Here is a 17,680-nt window from a genome sequence, read left to right on the forward strand (position 1 = left end):
CCATGTATAATGGAACCTAATTGACTGGGCTTCTATTTTGTTTTCTAAGATTTATTTTTTAATTATGTACACAAGTGTGGATATGCACACATGAGTACAGACACCAGCTGAGTCTAGAGATATTAGAAACCTCTGGCGCTAGAGTTATGGGTGGCTATGAGCTGCCCGATATGAGTGCTGGCAGCTGGAGTTGGCTCCTTTGCAAAAGCAGTACATGCTCTTAGATGCCGAGCCTTTTCTCTTGCCCCGTGAGTCTCTATTTTTTAGGAATGACTTCACTGAATTAATTGCTATGTGATTTGCAACTTGTACATATACAGCAGCATTCTGCATATAGCAAAACAAGGAGGAATTCTCTTATCGTAGTGTGTTCACAACCCTGTTACTCTTAGAAACAGGGCTTAGTGTTTGGTGAAGGATTCTTTTTTTGCATATGGCTACCCACTTCCTCGCAGTGTCCTCAGGGAAGGAGGGGTTGGGTACTTAGACTCAGCATAGGCAGATCTCTGAGCTCCTATAGGGGCTTCAGTCTTATTATGAGTACCCCATCTTCAACAGAAGTTTAGGATAAGTAAGTCCAAAAGCCTTCAAAGTCCTAAGCAAATCCACAAAGTTTAACTTCTGAATAAGCACTGCAAGATTCCATCTTACATCTAATGAATGCAAATCAATTGCTTTAAGTAAGCTGAATGAATCCTCAACTAGATTGATAGGAATCAAACCTATGAACTTTTAGATGACCCCATGAACTTTTATCTATGTGATTTTTAGGTGACCCTATCTATATCTGATTATCTTCCAAAGTTACACCCCCTAATATCCTCACCTTGGTGTTTATGGCTTTGATGTGGGGGAAGGGGAACAACCGTCAGTCCATTACCAATAAAATTGTAAAGCACAACTTCTACTTCATTTATTCAGTAACTATTTGCAGAACCTTCATAAGCACCAGTGTCCTGCAGATGCTGACACATTTCATCTTGGTATCAACTTTGTGAGGTAAATACTACTATTTGCTCTCTCTCTCTCTCTCTCTCTCTCTCTCTCTCTCTCTCTCTCTCTCTCTCTCACTCTCGCTCTCTCGCTCTCTCGCTCCCGCTCTCTCTCTCTCTCCCTCTGACAGAATAGAAATATAAGTTGAGAGAGGCTGGATACATTGTCTATGATTGTTCAATAGGTAACTACATGAGGACACCCAGGTCAACGGCTCCTTCCACCTGATGCTTCCCTGTCTCCCTCACTGAAGTGTAGAATCAATGGTGTTCACCTAGGACCGGCAGTCAAATACCAGCAATGGCAACACAAGGATCATGAAACTGACTGCAGTTAAACAGACTCTGAAATGGATTAAATAGAGAGCTACAAGCATGTTAATTACTATCTGTCAAGTTCGGTGTGGTTGATACATTGTGCATGCCAATAAACTTACCTGGGGGGTCAGAGAACAGAACCACCACAATATTAAACATAGAGTTTAGGCAGTGGTAGCACACTCAGTCTTATAATACAGATAGATCCACATGGCATGGAAATAGAGTTGTACCAGTAAGCTAATGGTTACATATTTTATAAAGCCATAGTCCTTTGCACTTAAACCAGTGCCTTGTGGCATCCCTGGCCTTCTCTATCCAAGGACCCTCTTAGCCCAGCATAGCCCCTCACAGCCTTTCTGTGGGCTTTCCCCGGTCAGAACAAATTATGACCCGACCTTCAACAGGACAGTGATGCTTCAGGAACTACTGGAGTTTGGGAAGTTCCAGAGTTCAAAAGACAAAGACTAGGTTGCTGTTTTGTTCTAAAATAAACACGGAGCTAACCTTGGCAATGATCTTTCTCCTCCTTCTCCTCCCCTTCCTCCTCCTCCCATGCTTCCCTGAGGGGGGCCGAGGCACGCGGCCAAATGCCATTTATTTGATATCACAAAAACAGAAAAAAGCAAATGTCCTCACACGGAATAAGAGACCATAGATACAATTTTAAAGAGTACATTCATCTCAGACATGAACGGGATTTGCAAAACTCAGAAGACGGGAGAAGCTGCCATCCGCCCAAATCGCTGTCATCCCTTCTGGAATCCTAAGCAGAGCGGCACCCGCGTGCACATAGCGGGTGTGACCCACCACTCCCTGAGCACTGGGGTCCTTTGAGTCCCACCACTCCCCCTGAGCCGTCACTTCTCCGAAGCACGTCACTCCCTCCCCCTTGGGACTATGGGACAAAAAGCAAAAATCCCAGAGTCCAATCCTTGGGAGTGGAGCAAAGGGGCGGAGCGACGTCCTTTCCGGATGTGGGGAAACACCATGAGCTCCGGGAATTTCCCTGGCGCAGGGCTCGGACTTTTCCAGCCACTATGCATAAAAAGGGTTCTCGGGGCTCCAGAGCCCCAGATCGTGCCTCAGTGCCTCCAGCCAGCTCCTGCACTCCAGACTCCAACCACACTCCTTTCTCAGCGCCATGGCCCCAGCCACCCGTCCACTCCTCCGCGCCGCTCTGCTGCTGCTGCTGCTGGCCACCAGCCGCCAGGCTACAGGTAGGACCCGCGGCTGCTGTCCTGGGGGGAAGCCTCCGGTGGGCGCAGCCGCCCACAGTTCCGCTGACCCAGTGTCTTCTCCCACAGGAGCACCCGTCGCCAACGAGCTGCGCTGTCAGTGCCTGCAGACCATGGCAGGGGTTCACCTCAAGAACATCCAGAGCTTGAAGGTGACGCCTCCAGGACCCCACTGCACCCAAACCGAAGTCATGTGAGTGTCTATCAGCGCAGCTTCTGCCCCTTCCAGCGTCGCCCAAACCCTCCTGCTGCCCCCATACTCATCCTAGTGGGGACTTCCTGCCTCATGTGGGTCCAATCCTTCCCTCTGCAGTGCCACTCTCAAGGACGGTCGTGAAGCTTGCCTTAACCCCGAAGCCCCCGTGGTTCAGAAGATTGTCCAAAAGATGCTAAAGACGTGAGTAGTGACTTGTGTTTGTACTTGGGACTGGAGTCATGGGTCAGTGTACTGGTATCTGGCTGCCGAGCATTAATTATATCAGAGAAAAGTCTGTTTGCCTGGAGATAGGAAACTTGTAGTTATGACTTTCATAGTTAATCTTCACTGGAGATCATTAATTGACTCTGATGCTAGAGAACTGTGTCCGGCTTGGCTATCACCACATTCAAAACCCCCACGCAAATGGAAAGTGGCAATGTGTGTTCCTAAAAGATAAAGTGGAAGTGGCCGGCGGCGGCGCTATGAAGTCCCTTAAGGGACTGGAAAAGGGGATCCTTGGCAAAGTGTGCCCTGGAACCTTCCTGAGGAAGAAGGGAGCTTTTGGCAGTGAGATTTCTCTAGGTGCAAGGCTAAGTTCTCTGTGTGCAGGTTACATAATTTATTGAATTTAAGTCAAGCAGGAGAGCTAACAGCAACTACATCACAGGGTTCCCTGCATGAGAGTAAAGTCACTTTTGTAAATTAACCCGTGGTCATGTAGTTTGGCTGTTTTTCCAGCCACGTGGTTGACTTCACAGGAACTCAGGTTTTCAGCTGCACAGCTCTGGGTGCAGGGGTAGTAGACATGTAGAAATCCTTCCTAGGCTCTAGGGAACTGGGATAAGGGAAGAGGGGCTTTGATGACTACTTCTAACAGTGACTCTTTTCCCACTTCAGGGTTATCCCCAAGTGACAGAGAAAGAAGTAAGATTGCCATGGTGGCGCCTGTGAATGCTGGCTTCTGACAACACTGGCTTAACACACTCCATGGTTCCTTATGGGAGTCCTATTTATTTATGTATTTATTTATTTCACAAAGCTTGTGTATTTTTATTTTACATTAATATTTAACGATGTGGATGTGTTTCATCAATGGTAGTTCAGTTCTGGTTGTTCAGTTTGAAGATGGTAGGCTTGAAATATTAAACTAATATTTATTGGGAGACCATTAAGTGTCAACCACTGTGAAAGAAGGGTATGAGGTGGAAAAAAAGGCAGAGAGATGAGAGCATTTGGTCATGTTTTGTATTAGGTGAGAGGATGTGTGGGAATCTATGTTTGTATGTTTTAAAAAGAATGTCAGTTATTTATTGAAAGTCATCTTTCATATTAATGGTCAACATTGACGTGTTGAAGCTTCCCTTGGACATTTTATGTCTAGTGTGTAGGGCATAATGCCCTGTTATATTCTTTAACCAATGTTTCTCTTTGTCTTGTGACAGAGAAGTTCAAAGGACTGTTACAAAGGAAATAAAAATAAAAGTTTTAACAAAAAATAACCTGGGTGCTTTTTGTTTTATTCTTCTTGACATCCCTGGTTTATATTTAATCCTGTACCTGTGCTGGCTGGCGTTTCTCATGACTTTTGCCTACTTGAGAAGGAAGAATTGGTACTTCTGAAAAACACGTTCCACCCTCCCCCAACCTCTTTGATGATTCTAGTTTTATATAAAACATTGATATTTTCTACACTGGCCAGTTTTCTATTCAAAAATAGATTTTTTATATATTTTAGACATCTTTTTGTCCTTTATTTTTGAGAAAGGGGTCATGGTATGCTACCTAGGCTAGCTTTGAACTCCTAATGTTCCTGTTGCAGGCTCCCTGGAATCCCTGTTGGGATTACAGGTACACAGAGCAGACATGCCTGGCTCTGCAGAAAATCTTGACAAATTCCTGAATTCTTATAAACGTCTTAACAATGGCTCTTCTTCAATCCTTTTGGCAAATGGATCTTTCAAACTGTGCAATTATCTCCCCCCTTTTAATGAAGTTGGTAGCTAGAAGTGAAAAGTGGATCTTTCTAAGGACTTTAAAGCTCTGTGCTATGAAAAATGCAAACAATAGTAATGGTTTATATAGATAAGTACACACTGTGAGGTAAAATACATGGTTTAAAAAAGCAGAATGACAGCTAATGAGATGTATGGTTTCAGAAAATACCATGCTTTATCAATGGTTAAAGTATTAAGTAAAATTATAATGAGGCAAGAACATATATTAGGATATCTAGGCAATCCTGAAAAAAATGCAAAATTTAGAACTTAAAAATATAAGAGGAACATAAAATAGAATAAAAGAGATGGCCTCAACCGGGCATGCAAAAACCTAAAGAAATAATGTAAGTATCTGGGGAGTCCAACAAAAAAATTCCCAAAGGTCAGGCTTAATTTCCCAACCCATGGGACTCTGAGTTGGGGCTGATGATTTACTTCCATGGTAGACATAAGAAGAGCAGTGTAGTGGAGAAAGTTTATAAGCCCCAAACCCTACCACATGGTCAACACTATTATCACTAGTCAAGACTTAGGAATGGCTGTGGTCCAGCCCCTGGTAGTAAGGGACAGGAAAGGGAAGGGCCATCAGTCACATTTGCACTCTTCCACATAACTCAGAATCTCTCTGTATGCAAGGGGACAGTATACAAATTCAAATAGAAGGGACAGACATTCCTCAAAATACCCAGCAAGCACTCTTCAAAATTGTCCAGGTGAGGGAAAACAAGGCACTATCAAAAACTTATACAGATCAGAGGAGACAAACAAAGAGATGAGAACCACATACAATGTGTGTAATGGACTGGAGTCTGGAATAAAAAGGAAAAAAAAAGACATGGATGGAATACTGGTGAAATTTGAATAAAGACCTGGGTTGAGTGAACAGCACTGCACTGGGATCAGTCTCTGTGTTTGATAAGTACACCATAACTATGTAGCATGTTGATAGTAGGGGACACCAAACAGAATGTCAGACAAGGGACCTTTCCCCATAATTTTTTTTCTAAGTCTAAAATGATTCTACATTTAAATTTCAAAATTTTGAGCTTGATTTTGGAGACTGTACAATAAATAAAACAATTGTGTAATAGACTTTAATGTAACAATAATACAATTACAACAAACTTACATGTAATTGATACTGTAATTAAAAGTCAAAGATTATCTGGCTGTGTAAGTAAGGTGATATATGCTGCTTAAAGATATATCTTAAATATTTGATCCTAGCTTGAAATTGAAATAATTAAAAAATGTGTCCCATCACATAAAATCTATCTGAAAGGAACCCCATATACATCAATTACTAATTACATCATCAATTACTAATAATACAGTTACTAATATGTAGTAGGACAGGCCCATAGGGTCATGGAAATTGGCTCAGACCAGTTGCCAAGGCATGCATATAATGTACTCCTTAAGAGCCAACCTGGAGTCTGCCTGAGGGCCTAGCAACAGGAGCTATCAGAGTTCCTGGTCACTGTCAGAGGTCCTGGTCACTGTCAGAATTCCTGATCGTGCAAAGCCAATGTGGGACAACCACACAGACTGGGTACTGGGAGGAGGGTGGGTATATAAGGCCTTCCCTGTTACTGAATAAATGAGTTCGTTATTTGCTTTCAACGGACTCCCAGTGTCTGTGTTGTTGAAATCGCACCTTCTCACCCCCTCCCCCAAGGGAGCCCTTAGAATCCAAGCTACACTAATGTATTGATGATACATTTATGAACAACTTATCTATTAATGAATACATATATAAAAACAAGTAGTCATGAGAGAATGAAGTCTGATTCAAAATATAAAGGGGGCCATTGTAGGAGAAACAAAGTAATTTTAAAATTTTACAAATAACACTAAAATACATAAAACAATTTGGAGAGACTAACAAAGAGTAATACACAAACCAGAAGTCATAGTTAAAGATTCTTTGTGCCTGGTGTAATGGTGGCACACACCTATAATCCCTGTGCTTTGAAGATCTGTAGTTCAAGACTTGTCTTGGCTACATGGTGATGTAACAGCCATCACAGGCTACATGAAATCTTGTCTTAAAAAAATGTATTAGAGATAGGGTGTCACTACATGATTCATGCTGGCCTTGACTATATAATTCACCTGCCTCAGACCCTCAAGTTCTGGGATTACAGGAATTGCTACCATGTTGGCTTCCCATAGATAATGATTCTAACTGACTCTCTCAATGCTTAAGAGGGAAGATCATGAAATATCGTTAATAGTATGGAAAAGTTCAAAAATATAACTGAATTGGCTTGACTGACATCTGTAGATAGCTCTTCTGCAACTGTATAAATCACAGGGTTTTTTCTTGGTTGTTTGTTTTTTTACAGTGCAAAGAAAACTTCCCCTACAGGAGGCAACATACTGGCCTTGAAGAATATTCACACATGGAAAATGTTGAAATGCTATAGAGACCACACCCTAATCATCACTTTTGGAGATGACCTTGCTTTTCTTGTTGAAATAGATATGACCATACACTGTGCATGTCTGTGGTTAGTAACTTACCCCTCAGCTTCCTAAATTTGCTTTCACAATGCCAGAGTCATCTTGCTTTTCCATATGCAGCATAAGCATTTCATATGATAAAAATACTACCGTGGAGATATTTCCTCATTTCTTATGTTTATTTCAGACATCGCTTTGTAAATTTTGGAGTTCCCATATTTCTTAGGCTGTATTACATGAATATAATGCAATTTAATTACATGACATTATTTCCACAAAGGGCTTTACAATTTTTTAAGCAAATGGAAATACAAAGTTTTGTATTAAGAGTTGTTTGTGTAGGGCAATGGTGGTACACACCTTTAATCCCAGCGCTCTGGAGGCAGAGTCAGTCAGATCTTTGTATGTTCGAGGCCAGCCTGATCTATAGAACAAGTTCCAGGACAATCAGGTCTTCACAGAGAAACCCTATCTCAAAAAAACCGAAATTTCAAAAAAAGCCATTTGTAAAAGAATCTTGGAATACTTCCAGATTTAATATATGAGATTAGTATTAATTATTATTTAGTATTAGCTAAAATGAATTCAAATATTTACAGATTATTGAAAGAATAAAAATATCCTTACTACAAGAATAAAAAAAGACTAGCTGTATGAGTAGATGGAAGTGTCTTACACATGAAAGAATTTTTGTTTTTCTGATTTACTTTATTTACCTTTTTAAAATATGTCACTATCCCTTATATGTTATAAGCATCTAAGAAGTGTCTTTTGATTTTAAGACTCATCATCATTTTATTTTGGTATGTAATTTGAACCTAAAAAATCCCCAGCCTTCCCACTCTCCTCAGGGTAGACAATGGATAAATCTCACAACATGACATATGCGCATTGGCCATGGAAACAGCTTTAGATGCAAATAGCAGCTTCCCAGTAGAAATAACATCCAAACAAATTGTCAAGAGTCTATGGGTCACCACTCCCCTCTCCCCAAACACAGGCTAATAGGAAGATCAAGAGTTGAAGCCTGGGTCTTCAAGGAAACCATGTCTTGAAAAAAGGAAATTGGAACTCTCTCTAGCAAGGCTTTGTCTTTGTAAGTGTTTCAACAGACCAAATAAAGGATGAACTGTGTCAGGGCAGACGACAGAGAATATTTGCAAACTCTCTATGGGCAGCTCTGAAGAATTCAGGCACCACATTCTCCAGAGCGATTTGTTATCTTGTCCCTCCTTACTGAAAAAGGAAGGAAAAAGACACTAGACATCAGCCAATAAGGAAGCAGATTCCCCCTCCCCCAGTTTGTTTTATTTGGAGGGAAAGGAAGTATGGGATGCAATAAAACCCTTAATAAAGTCATGATCATTTCTGGAGAAAGAACTATGCAATTTTATAGGGTCCAATGATATTTATAGTTAATTTAAAGAATGCTTTAATGAGAAAGTGTGTGTGTGTGTGTGTGTGTGTGTGTGTGTGTGTGTGTGTGTGTGCCTGTGTGTGTATGCACATGTGTGTCTGTGTATGTTTGTTTTATGTGGATGTGTGTACATGTGTGTGTGAATGCATGTGGAGGGCAGAAGTCAACAACATGTCCAGGTTTATGTGGAGGCAGGGAATTCAAACTCAGGTTCTCATGCTTGTGTGGCAGATTTTTTGATGACTAAACCATCTCCCTATTCCTGGAGAAAGTTTTTTTTTCTAAGAATAATCCATGTTGGTACAAAGCAAGTCTCAGCATGTTGCAATAGTCTTTCTTTTTATGTCATTTTCTATAACTGAGTCAAGATCTACTGAAATCTACCCTCTATGTGTAAGCTATCAGGACAATGGAATTCAGAATAAATCAGCAATTTGTATTTAGCCAGGAGCTATAGGCTAAGCAACTAAAATTGAATTGCTAGGAATGAATTATGGGTTCCAGTTCTGCTCTTTGTATTTTTATTGGTTATTCCGTGTTTAGCATACTTTTTTCCCAAATGAATAAATCAAATTCTTTTTTTTTTTTTTTTTTTTTTTTTTTTTTTTTTTTTTTTTGGTTTTTCAAGACAGGGTTTCTCTGTGTAGCTTTGCGCCTTTCCTGGAACTCACTTGGTAGCCCAGGCTGGCCTCGAACTCACAAAGATCCACCTGACTCTGCCTCCCGAGTGCTGGGATTAAAGGCGTGCGCCACCACCGCCCGGCCAAATCAAATTCTTTAACTGAACAATTAATAGTACTGTGAGTATCATTTAACAGTCTTGAAAATCAAAATATCTCATTTATCTTACAAGGAGACATACCATTGAGTTTTTTTTTTAAAAGGTGGACTTAACTCAGTATACATACAGAGAAAAACTGGCAAACATTACAAACAAGCATGCCTCAAGAAGTACAGCTGTGTGACAGGAAAAGGCACTTTGGGGAAAGTCTCTGGGTACAATAAGACTGAAAGGCATAGCGTATTGATTTACTGAGTCCTGGTCAAAAATCACAATGAATCTGAAACACCGTTCATACAGGTTCTTGATCTCTTCAGTCTCAATTCCTAAAGGACCCAGGGGAGGGGATCACTGTTGGGGAATATTATTTTTAAGGTGTGTTACTTTTGTTTATGTTGCATTTGTTTAACTCTGTGAAGCTGTGTTACTGTGCCTGTCTAGAACACTTGATGGTCTAATAAAGAGCTAAACAGCCAATAGCAAGGCAGGAGAAAGAATGGGAGGGGCTGGCAGGCAGAAAAAATTAGTAGAAGGAGAAATCTGGGAGAGGAGAGATCTAGGAGTGAGAGAAGGAGGAGGACATCAGGGGCCAGCCACCCAGCTACATAGCCAGCTACAGAGTAAGATTTAAAGTAAGATTACAGAAGTAAGAAAAGGTAAACATCCAGAGGCAAAAGATAAAGGGGATAATTCAAAGTTAAGGAAAGATTGCTAGAAATAAGCCAAGCTAAGGCTGGACATTTATAAGTAAGCATAAGCCTCCGTGTGTGGTTTATTTGGGAGGTAGGTGGCCGGTCCCCCAAAAGAGCAAAAACATACAACAAATCATATTGTGATCATCATTTACTGCCTCTACTACTTGTATATGTCTTCCAAACACACCTTTATTTGCTCTATCCTCTCCCTCAAGGAGGTTTCCCTTCTCTCAGGGTTATTTCCTTTTCCTGTAAAAACCTCTTTAAAACTGTCAGAAGTGAGCATGTCCTCCATGAAAGCATGCCTGACAGTGTTCACAAAGCCACCGAGAGAGCCGTGTTAGCTACTGCTTTTCTCCAAACACCTTGAGTGCATCTCATGCAGCTTATCAGGGTATCTTCCGCCTTATTTTTGTATCTCCCTTGTTACAATAAGAGTTCAAGGGTTGTAGGGTCTCTCAACTCTCGTGGTGCCCAAAGCAACTAATCTCATTCCCACATTATAAATAGGGGTAAATGGTGTTGAAAATGCTGAGACCAAAGGAGAAAGAAGAAAGTTTAAAATCAAGCTGAAATGTCCATCGTGGTAGAAAATCTATCAGTAAGTAGAATCAGTAACATATAACTCCACTTGAAACGGACTGAATGAAAACGAGAATCATTTCATTTTCCCATGATACCAAAAGACAGGTGAGCGGGTGGAGGACTGAGTCTCCAAGATCAAAGGTTATACCCGGTGACTCTTCTCACTCAAACAAGATGCCTTTTCTCCCTACTGGCTCAGCTTCGGGTAGCCTCTCCCATGTCCTGGCAAAGTCCCAAGCTTCTGTTCTGCCAGCTGCAACTCAGCAGGAAGTAAAGACCTGTTTTGTTTTGGTTTTTATCGTTTCCTGATGAGAAGGACTCGAGGGAATTTTTCTGGACATGGACAAGATTATGTCATTTGCCCGCTGGTGAATTTACCAAGGCATCTACGATGTGTAGACTCAGACACAAAGAACTGGCAATTCTCTGTGGGACTGTCAGCTTACTCCCAGAGCTGTGGGGTAGGGTCACTTGTCATGAACCAATAGTGCGAAGAAAGAGAGATAGCAAGGACTGCAAAACAGAGTCCTGGTTTCCAAAAGAAAGTTAGGGCTCTGTCATCACAGGTGAACAGGAGAAGCTTAAGTCAGGCATAAAGAACAAATATATCAGAGTTGTACTCATTGAATACTTTGGATTGAATAAATTGAGAGGTCTAGGGATGTCTTAGTTATTCCTTTTTATTTTACGTGTATGAGTGTTTGCCTAAATGTATACATGAGTATCACATGCATGCTTGGTACCCACAGAGGCCAGTTCTAGGGCACTGAACTCCCTAGAACTAGTGTTACAGAGTCAGCTGCCATGTGGGTCCTGGGTACCAAACCTGGCTCCTCTGCAAAAGCAGCAAGGGCTCTTAACTCCTGAGCCATCTCTCCATCCCTGGGTTCAGGGATTTAATGCAGCATAAAGATATCATCATTCTGTCCTCAGCCAGGTTCTCTCATTATCCTGGAAGCACTAATTGCAATAGAAGAGGGCTGGCAGTTGAGACATCTTGATTGCTGGTGGTATGCAGGAAGAGCAGCACTGCCCACTAGATGGTTCCTGCAGCTGCATGCATGCTCAGGGTGAACACAGCTCCGGATTTAAAAGCTCTACCATGTGGTCCTCACTAAAATGGAAAGACATAGTAAGTGTGTTAAATAGTGAAAGGATCATAAACTAATGTGTAGTGATGATTCCATCCCCTTCAAATTGGTGCTAGTGTGACTTTAAAGTCCGGGCATAGAATTTGTCACTCTACTCATACAAAGTGTAACTGGCTGGAGATGATGCTTAACACTTCAAAAAGAATTGCATTATTTTGGTAGAATGCCATTTTTCTTTAAAGTTAAAAAAAAAAAAAACAACCAGCAAGCCAAAGGCTAGGGATTGACTATGAAGACTGACACTGTGTAAAAAGGAAAACCGTCAGTATCTCATTTTGTAAGCAACTGTTGTTTTACTACACAGCTGCAGGCATATATTTAGCGATTGCTTCTTGAAACATTTTTTTTTTTTTTTTTTTTTTTTTTTTTTGGTTTTCGAGACAGGGTTTCTCTGTGTAGCTTTGCGCCTTTCCTGGAACTCACTTGGTAGCCCAGGCTGGCCTCGAACTCACAGAGATCCGCCTGGCTCTGCCTCCCAAGTGCTGGGATTAAAGGCATGGGCCACCACCGCCCAGCTGCTTCTTGAAACATTTTTACACTTTGGCAACTACCGTAGGAGCCTTGTGCTTTATTCTCTCTGAGTGTTTGCTTATGCAACGTATCAGATTACATCTGGAATCCTTACAGCAGATATTTTCTGTTTTTTAACATCACCGTAAGGAGACAAACAGACTGAACAGCATCCTGCTAATACTGAAGACAAATATTTCAGTTATTAAAACCTGAACAAGTGCTCAAATTAGGTTGACAGAGTCTGTGAGTTTTATCTAAGAAAATAAAAACCAAATAAAATTCCTAGGACTAAAATGCCTCCTAGAAAACTCCATTTCCACTGGCTTTAATTTTGAAGAGGAGATATATTGATGGGGGGGGGGAGCATACATATTTTGTTAAATTAAATACACCACATGTCTTACTGTGAGTAAACAACAACAAATACTTCAGAGATTCTATACTAGTCCATCAGTTTTAAACATTAGGAGAGTTGAAGTTAAGCCATGACATATAAACATTAAAACAAATTTCTGGATGTTATAAATCACTTATCTCAGGAAACATCTAATTATTTATAATGTTTCCTAATAATTGAGATGACTTTTATTTACAGTTTGTAGTTTTAATTACTAAAACTAGTTAAGTTAAATAAGAGACTCATCCTAAATTCTTTTTTCTTGAGACAGAGTCTCATTATACAGATCTGGGTGTTCTGGGGCTCACATAGCCCTGCCTGCCTCTGTCTCCTAAGTGCTGGGATTAAAAGTATGTATCATCACTTTCTGCTCTAAATCATTTCCTAAGAAGAAAAAAATAACAAAAAAAAAGTTTTTGTTTTTAAAGAATTCTTTTTTCTTTGTGTATAAGAAAAAAAAATTATTCCTAGGTGAGTTTTGTTTTTAGCAATATGGAGGCAAAGGCATTTTTTATTTACAATTTTAGCATTTAACATACACTGCTGTTTCATACAAACATTAACATTTATTCATCTTAACATTTTGAGGTAATTACCACCATCATGTGCATTTTGGAGACAAGAAACTAGAGCAGCAGCAGCAGCAGCAGCAGGGGGTAGAATTCCATGTCCTTGTCACTAGTGGCACAAAACTTTCTACCTGGCAGCTCTGAGCATCAACCTGCCTCTGGCTGCCCTTTCCACACCTCTCTGCAAGATATCTGCACAGCCCTCAGAGAGCTGTACCCAGATCCACACCCAAACCATTTAAAACTGCACGTTATCTGACTAAGAATTAAAACCCAGTGCGAGGAAATGAACTAGTGAATGACAAAGGCCAGAGGTGAGCATTTACAACAGCTCATCACAGTCAGTGAAAGCAAAACATGCTCTTGCTAGGGAAATCAAATCCCTGGCTCACGAAAACCCTAGAAAGCAGAAATGAAATGGGGTTTGCAGAGATGGTTCCTGGTTAAGAGCACTGGCTGTTCTTCTGGAGGATCTGGGTTCCATCTTCAACACTCACATGGCAGTTCACACCTGTCTGTAACTCCAGTTCCAGGGCTTCCGACACTCCCACACAGATATACATGCAGGTCAAACACCAATGAACATAAAATAATTTTAAAAAGAAGCCATGGGGGAAGAGAAAGAGGGATTTGTGTTAAACACACACACACACACACACACACACATACACACACACACAAGGAATGAGATTGTAACCTAGCACTTAGGTATTTCACAGGTGCATGTTTTTGCTACATGTACATATGAAAGACTCTACTTCGTTTTTACGTCAGCACTGACTTTGGAGACTTCACTGTGTACTTGAGAGTCCTCAGAGCACTGCCTCCCCCAGGTGCTCCAGGAAACCACCAGGTCTTTAATTTCCTGAATTCACTGAGATCTCTTACACCCGATGTGGTTGGTGCTCATGGGCACACTCAAGCCTCGGAAGTTCCAGCATTTCACAGGGGAAGTGTCTCGGAGATTACAACACTGTGTCCTCGGTTAAGCATGAGTTAAGCTTTTGACACATCTTTTTCCCCAACCCCCGTGGAAGGATATGACACAAAAGTAATTTATTCGGGCTTGTTACACATCAGGAACAAACTACTCTTCTGTGTAGCTTGAGATGACTATATATTTCAAGAGTGTACTTATGCAGATGTAGGTAAAATCTTCATTTATTCTAGAAGTGTCCATGAATAGGCAACGAACAGAGAAGCCCCCCTCCCTTTTAATTCCTCCAGTCCTAATGACTAAAGTTCCCCACAGCTATTATGTCTCCACTGACTGATGACATCATCCCTGTGAGAAGTCACTGGGTGACCACTATCTCTATCAGGTGGTCACTGCAGCTCAGAGGTCACTTCCTTCCTCTTGAGGGTTTGGGGAGGGACATCCCAGGGTCCCTCAGGGAAGGGCATTAGGATGAGGCAGGCAGCACGCGCTTGCGGGTGTCCTCAACCCACTCAGCTGAGGGGCGGGGCGCTGTCCTTCTTCCTGATGCGGAGACCCTAAGCTCGGGGAATTTCCCCAGCCCGGGGGTTCGGCTCGGGCTTTTCCAGCCACCATGCATAAAAAGGGCTCGCGGGGCTCCAAAACCTCAGATCGCACCACTGAGTCTCCAGCCAGCTCCTGCGCTCCAGACTCCAACCACACTCCTTTCTCAGCGCCATGGCCCCAGCCACCCGTCCACTCCTCTGCGCCGCTCTGATGCTGCTGCTGCTGCTGCTGGCCACCAGCCGCCAGGCTACAGGTGGGACCCGCGGCTGCCATCCCTGGAGGAGCCTCAGGTGGGCGCAGCCGCCCACAGCCCCGCTGACCCAGTGTCTTTTCCCACAGGAGCGGTTTTGGCCACTGAGCTGCGCTGTCAGTGCCCCAGGACCATATCAAGGATCGATTTCAAGACCATTCAGAGCTTGAAGGTGACGCCCCCAGGACCCCACTGCACCCAGACGGAAGTCATGTGAGTGTCTCCCCAGGCAACCTCTGCCGCTGCCAGAGTCGCCCAGACCCCCTTACAACCCCATGCTCATTCAGCGGAGCCTCAGGTCTTATAAGGGTCCTCCTTTCTCTCTGCAGAGCCACTCTCAAGGATGGTCAGGAAGTTTGCCTCGACCCTGAAGCCCCCTTGGTCCGGAAGATCATCCAAAAGATACTGAACAAGTGAGTCCTGAGTTGTTCTTCCACTTGACTGGAGTCTTGGTCGTAGTACTGGGGTCTGATTCCTGAAAATTTATCAGGGGAAAATCAAGGTTAACTACAGACCAGATACCTGGATTATTATTTTTATAGTTAACTTTGCCTCGTAATCATCAGTTTGCTCTAGCGTCAGAAAGATACGACCTGCTTCTACCATCTACACACTCAAAAGCCCTACTCTAATGGATGGTCGATGTGTGGACCCCTAAGAATTAAGTAGAATTGACTATCGGCATTGCCAAGCCTCTTGTCTACTAAGATACAGTACTTATCCCTGACCTTTCCATGTCTTTGAGCTGTAAAGTGTAACTCCTGGTTTGGGTCACGGTGTTCCTTTGAGGCTTCTTGATGAACAACAGAGGTTTTGCAGTGAGACCATTTTTGAAGTTCAAGTGTAGACTCTCCCTCTTGTCCTGTCTTCAACGAAACAATAACAGGCGCTAGTCGTGTTTACTCTACATGGAAAGCCATGTCTTTATAGTTTTATTCTTCATCTCATTCAGACGGTGTGAAGCTAGTACCATCGGAAGCCCAACTCTCCTACTGTAATTTCAAAGCATCCAGAATGTTTATTGCTAGACAGGCTTAGGTAACAGTTTCTTGGGGGGAGATGAGAGGTGACTGCACTGGGAGAATCAGACAAGGTCCAGATGAAGAAGGAGAAAGAAGAGAACTCTGCCACCAGTCTTTCGCATACCCACTAACAGCACGCATTTTCTCATCACAGAGGCAAGGCCAACTGACCTGGGGAGAATCGGAGTATGGGCTGCTGTACCTGAAGGAGAAGAATCGAAGAGAAGAAAGAAAACACACAGCAACCGGGAAGCCTGGATTGTTCCTGATGTGTCTTCCTGCTTAATTATTTATTTATATATGTATTTATTTATTTATTTTTCAATTCTCAGATAATGTTATGTTTGTTGTGATATATAAAGATATCAATGTGTTTGGCAATTCACTGTGATATTTTAAAAGGTCATTTTAATGTGCTAAGTCAAAGTTGTTTAACTTACGTAGTTGGAAGGTGGTGGATTTTTAAATCTTTTCACTCATTACTGTCTAAGCGAGTGAGTTAGGTGCCAGCTACATCATGCCTCTCCTATGATAGAGGCTGGGGACAAATGGGGGGGACACAGACATGCAGTCAGATCACTTTCAAGGTAGGATTGTGCATGTACACATCAATTTTCTAAGTATTGAGAAGAATAGAATAGCTGTTATTTATTTTTCAGTTTTTTTTTACACTATGTGAGCAGTATTTCTGATGTTGACTTTTTAATAACTGTACTGTGAATATCTCTTGGACATTTTATGTCTTCTTTGTAAGGCACAGTGCCTTGGCTAGCAATTATTTTGTCATGATTTCTCATGTCTTGAAGTAGAGACATTTATTTATTCCTGTACTTTTACAAATAATGAGAAAATAAAATTTTAAATTAAAAAAATTCCATGCTTACGTCTGTTTTATACATCTCAGTCTTCTGTTCCCCATTGTACCCAAGGTGTCAGCGATGCATAACAAATCATTGCTCCTACAAGGACAGCTACTAGCTGACGCCTCCCTTGTTTTTCTCAAGAAGGCATATTTGATGCCTTTCAAAGTCTATGTAGGATACTTTTTCCCACTAGAACCAACTGGAGGTTCAACACTAGTACAATAGTTTTTGAAATTTTAACAAGTGTTTTTTAAAGCTCTCATTTAAATTGTTTTCCTAAGCCTTTAATTATTTATGTTTTTTATAAACATGTCTTGCTTTCCTTCATCATGAAGTTGAGTCTGAACTACAGTGGTGTGGCAGGTCCTTCCTTGGATCTCGACTTGGGCAATGAAGACAAAACTTACAAAAAGTGGGAGGCTGAGTGCTTAATCAGTGTGAAAACCACAATGAGGGAGAGAGATGGTTTAATGTCCTGAAATGTAATGCTGTCCTAATGTTACCAGGTTTAAATGCTCTCTAAGCCAGTCAGTTTTAACTTAAACTTCCCAAACAGATAGGAGCACACTGAACCTCCAGAATAGAAATAACGACTGTCATGTGAGGTAGGGAAAGCTGAGCCCAAGAAAATACCCTCCAGACCTGGATAGGAAGAAAGGGTATGTATGTGGGAACTGGAGAGAGAGAGAGAGAGAGAGAGAGAGAGAGAGAGAGAGAGAGAGAGAGAGAGAGAGAGAGAGAGAG

At 41.8% G+C, this 17,680-nt stretch overlaps 2 protein-coding genes across 2 annotated transcripts; both read left to right on the forward strand.

Annotated features, from left to right (window-relative positions):
* The first annotated feature begins 2,275 nt into the window (after window positions 1-2,275).
* LOC114701736 (growth-regulated alpha protein) lies at window positions 2,276-4,246 on the forward strand. The gene is made up of 4 exons (XM_028881894.2): window positions 2,276-2,530; window positions 2,618-2,741; window positions 2,862-2,945; window positions 3,645-4,246. Exons 1-4 carry the CDS (start codon window positions 2,455-2,457, stop codon window positions 3,658-3,660), a joined length of 300 nt encoding a protein of 99 aa, XP_028737727.1. The 5' UTR covers window positions 2,276-2,454; the 3' UTR covers window positions 3,661-4,246.
* Window positions 4,247-14,657: 10,411 nt separating this feature from the next.
* LOC114701735 (C-X-C motif chemokine 2-like) lies at window positions 14,658-16,914 on the forward strand. Its single transcript, XM_028881893.2, has 4 exons — window positions 14,658-15,054; window positions 15,141-15,264; window positions 15,381-15,464; window positions 16,228-16,914. The coding sequence occupies exons 1-4, from the start codon at window positions 14,973-14,975 to the stop codon at window positions 16,241-16,243; spliced, it is 306 nt and encodes a 101-aa protein (XP_028737726.1). The 5' UTR covers window positions 14,658-14,972; the 3' UTR covers window positions 16,244-16,914.
* Window positions 16,915-17,680: the final 766 nt, after the last annotated feature.

This window comes from Peromyscus leucopus, chromosome 10, assembly GCF_004664715.2.
Source record: "Peromyscus leucopus breed LL Stock chromosome 10, UCI_PerLeu_2.1, whole genome shotgun sequence".
In the NCBI taxonomy this organism is placed as follows: Eukaryota; Metazoa; Chordata; class Mammalia; order Rodentia; family Cricetidae; genus Peromyscus; species Peromyscus leucopus.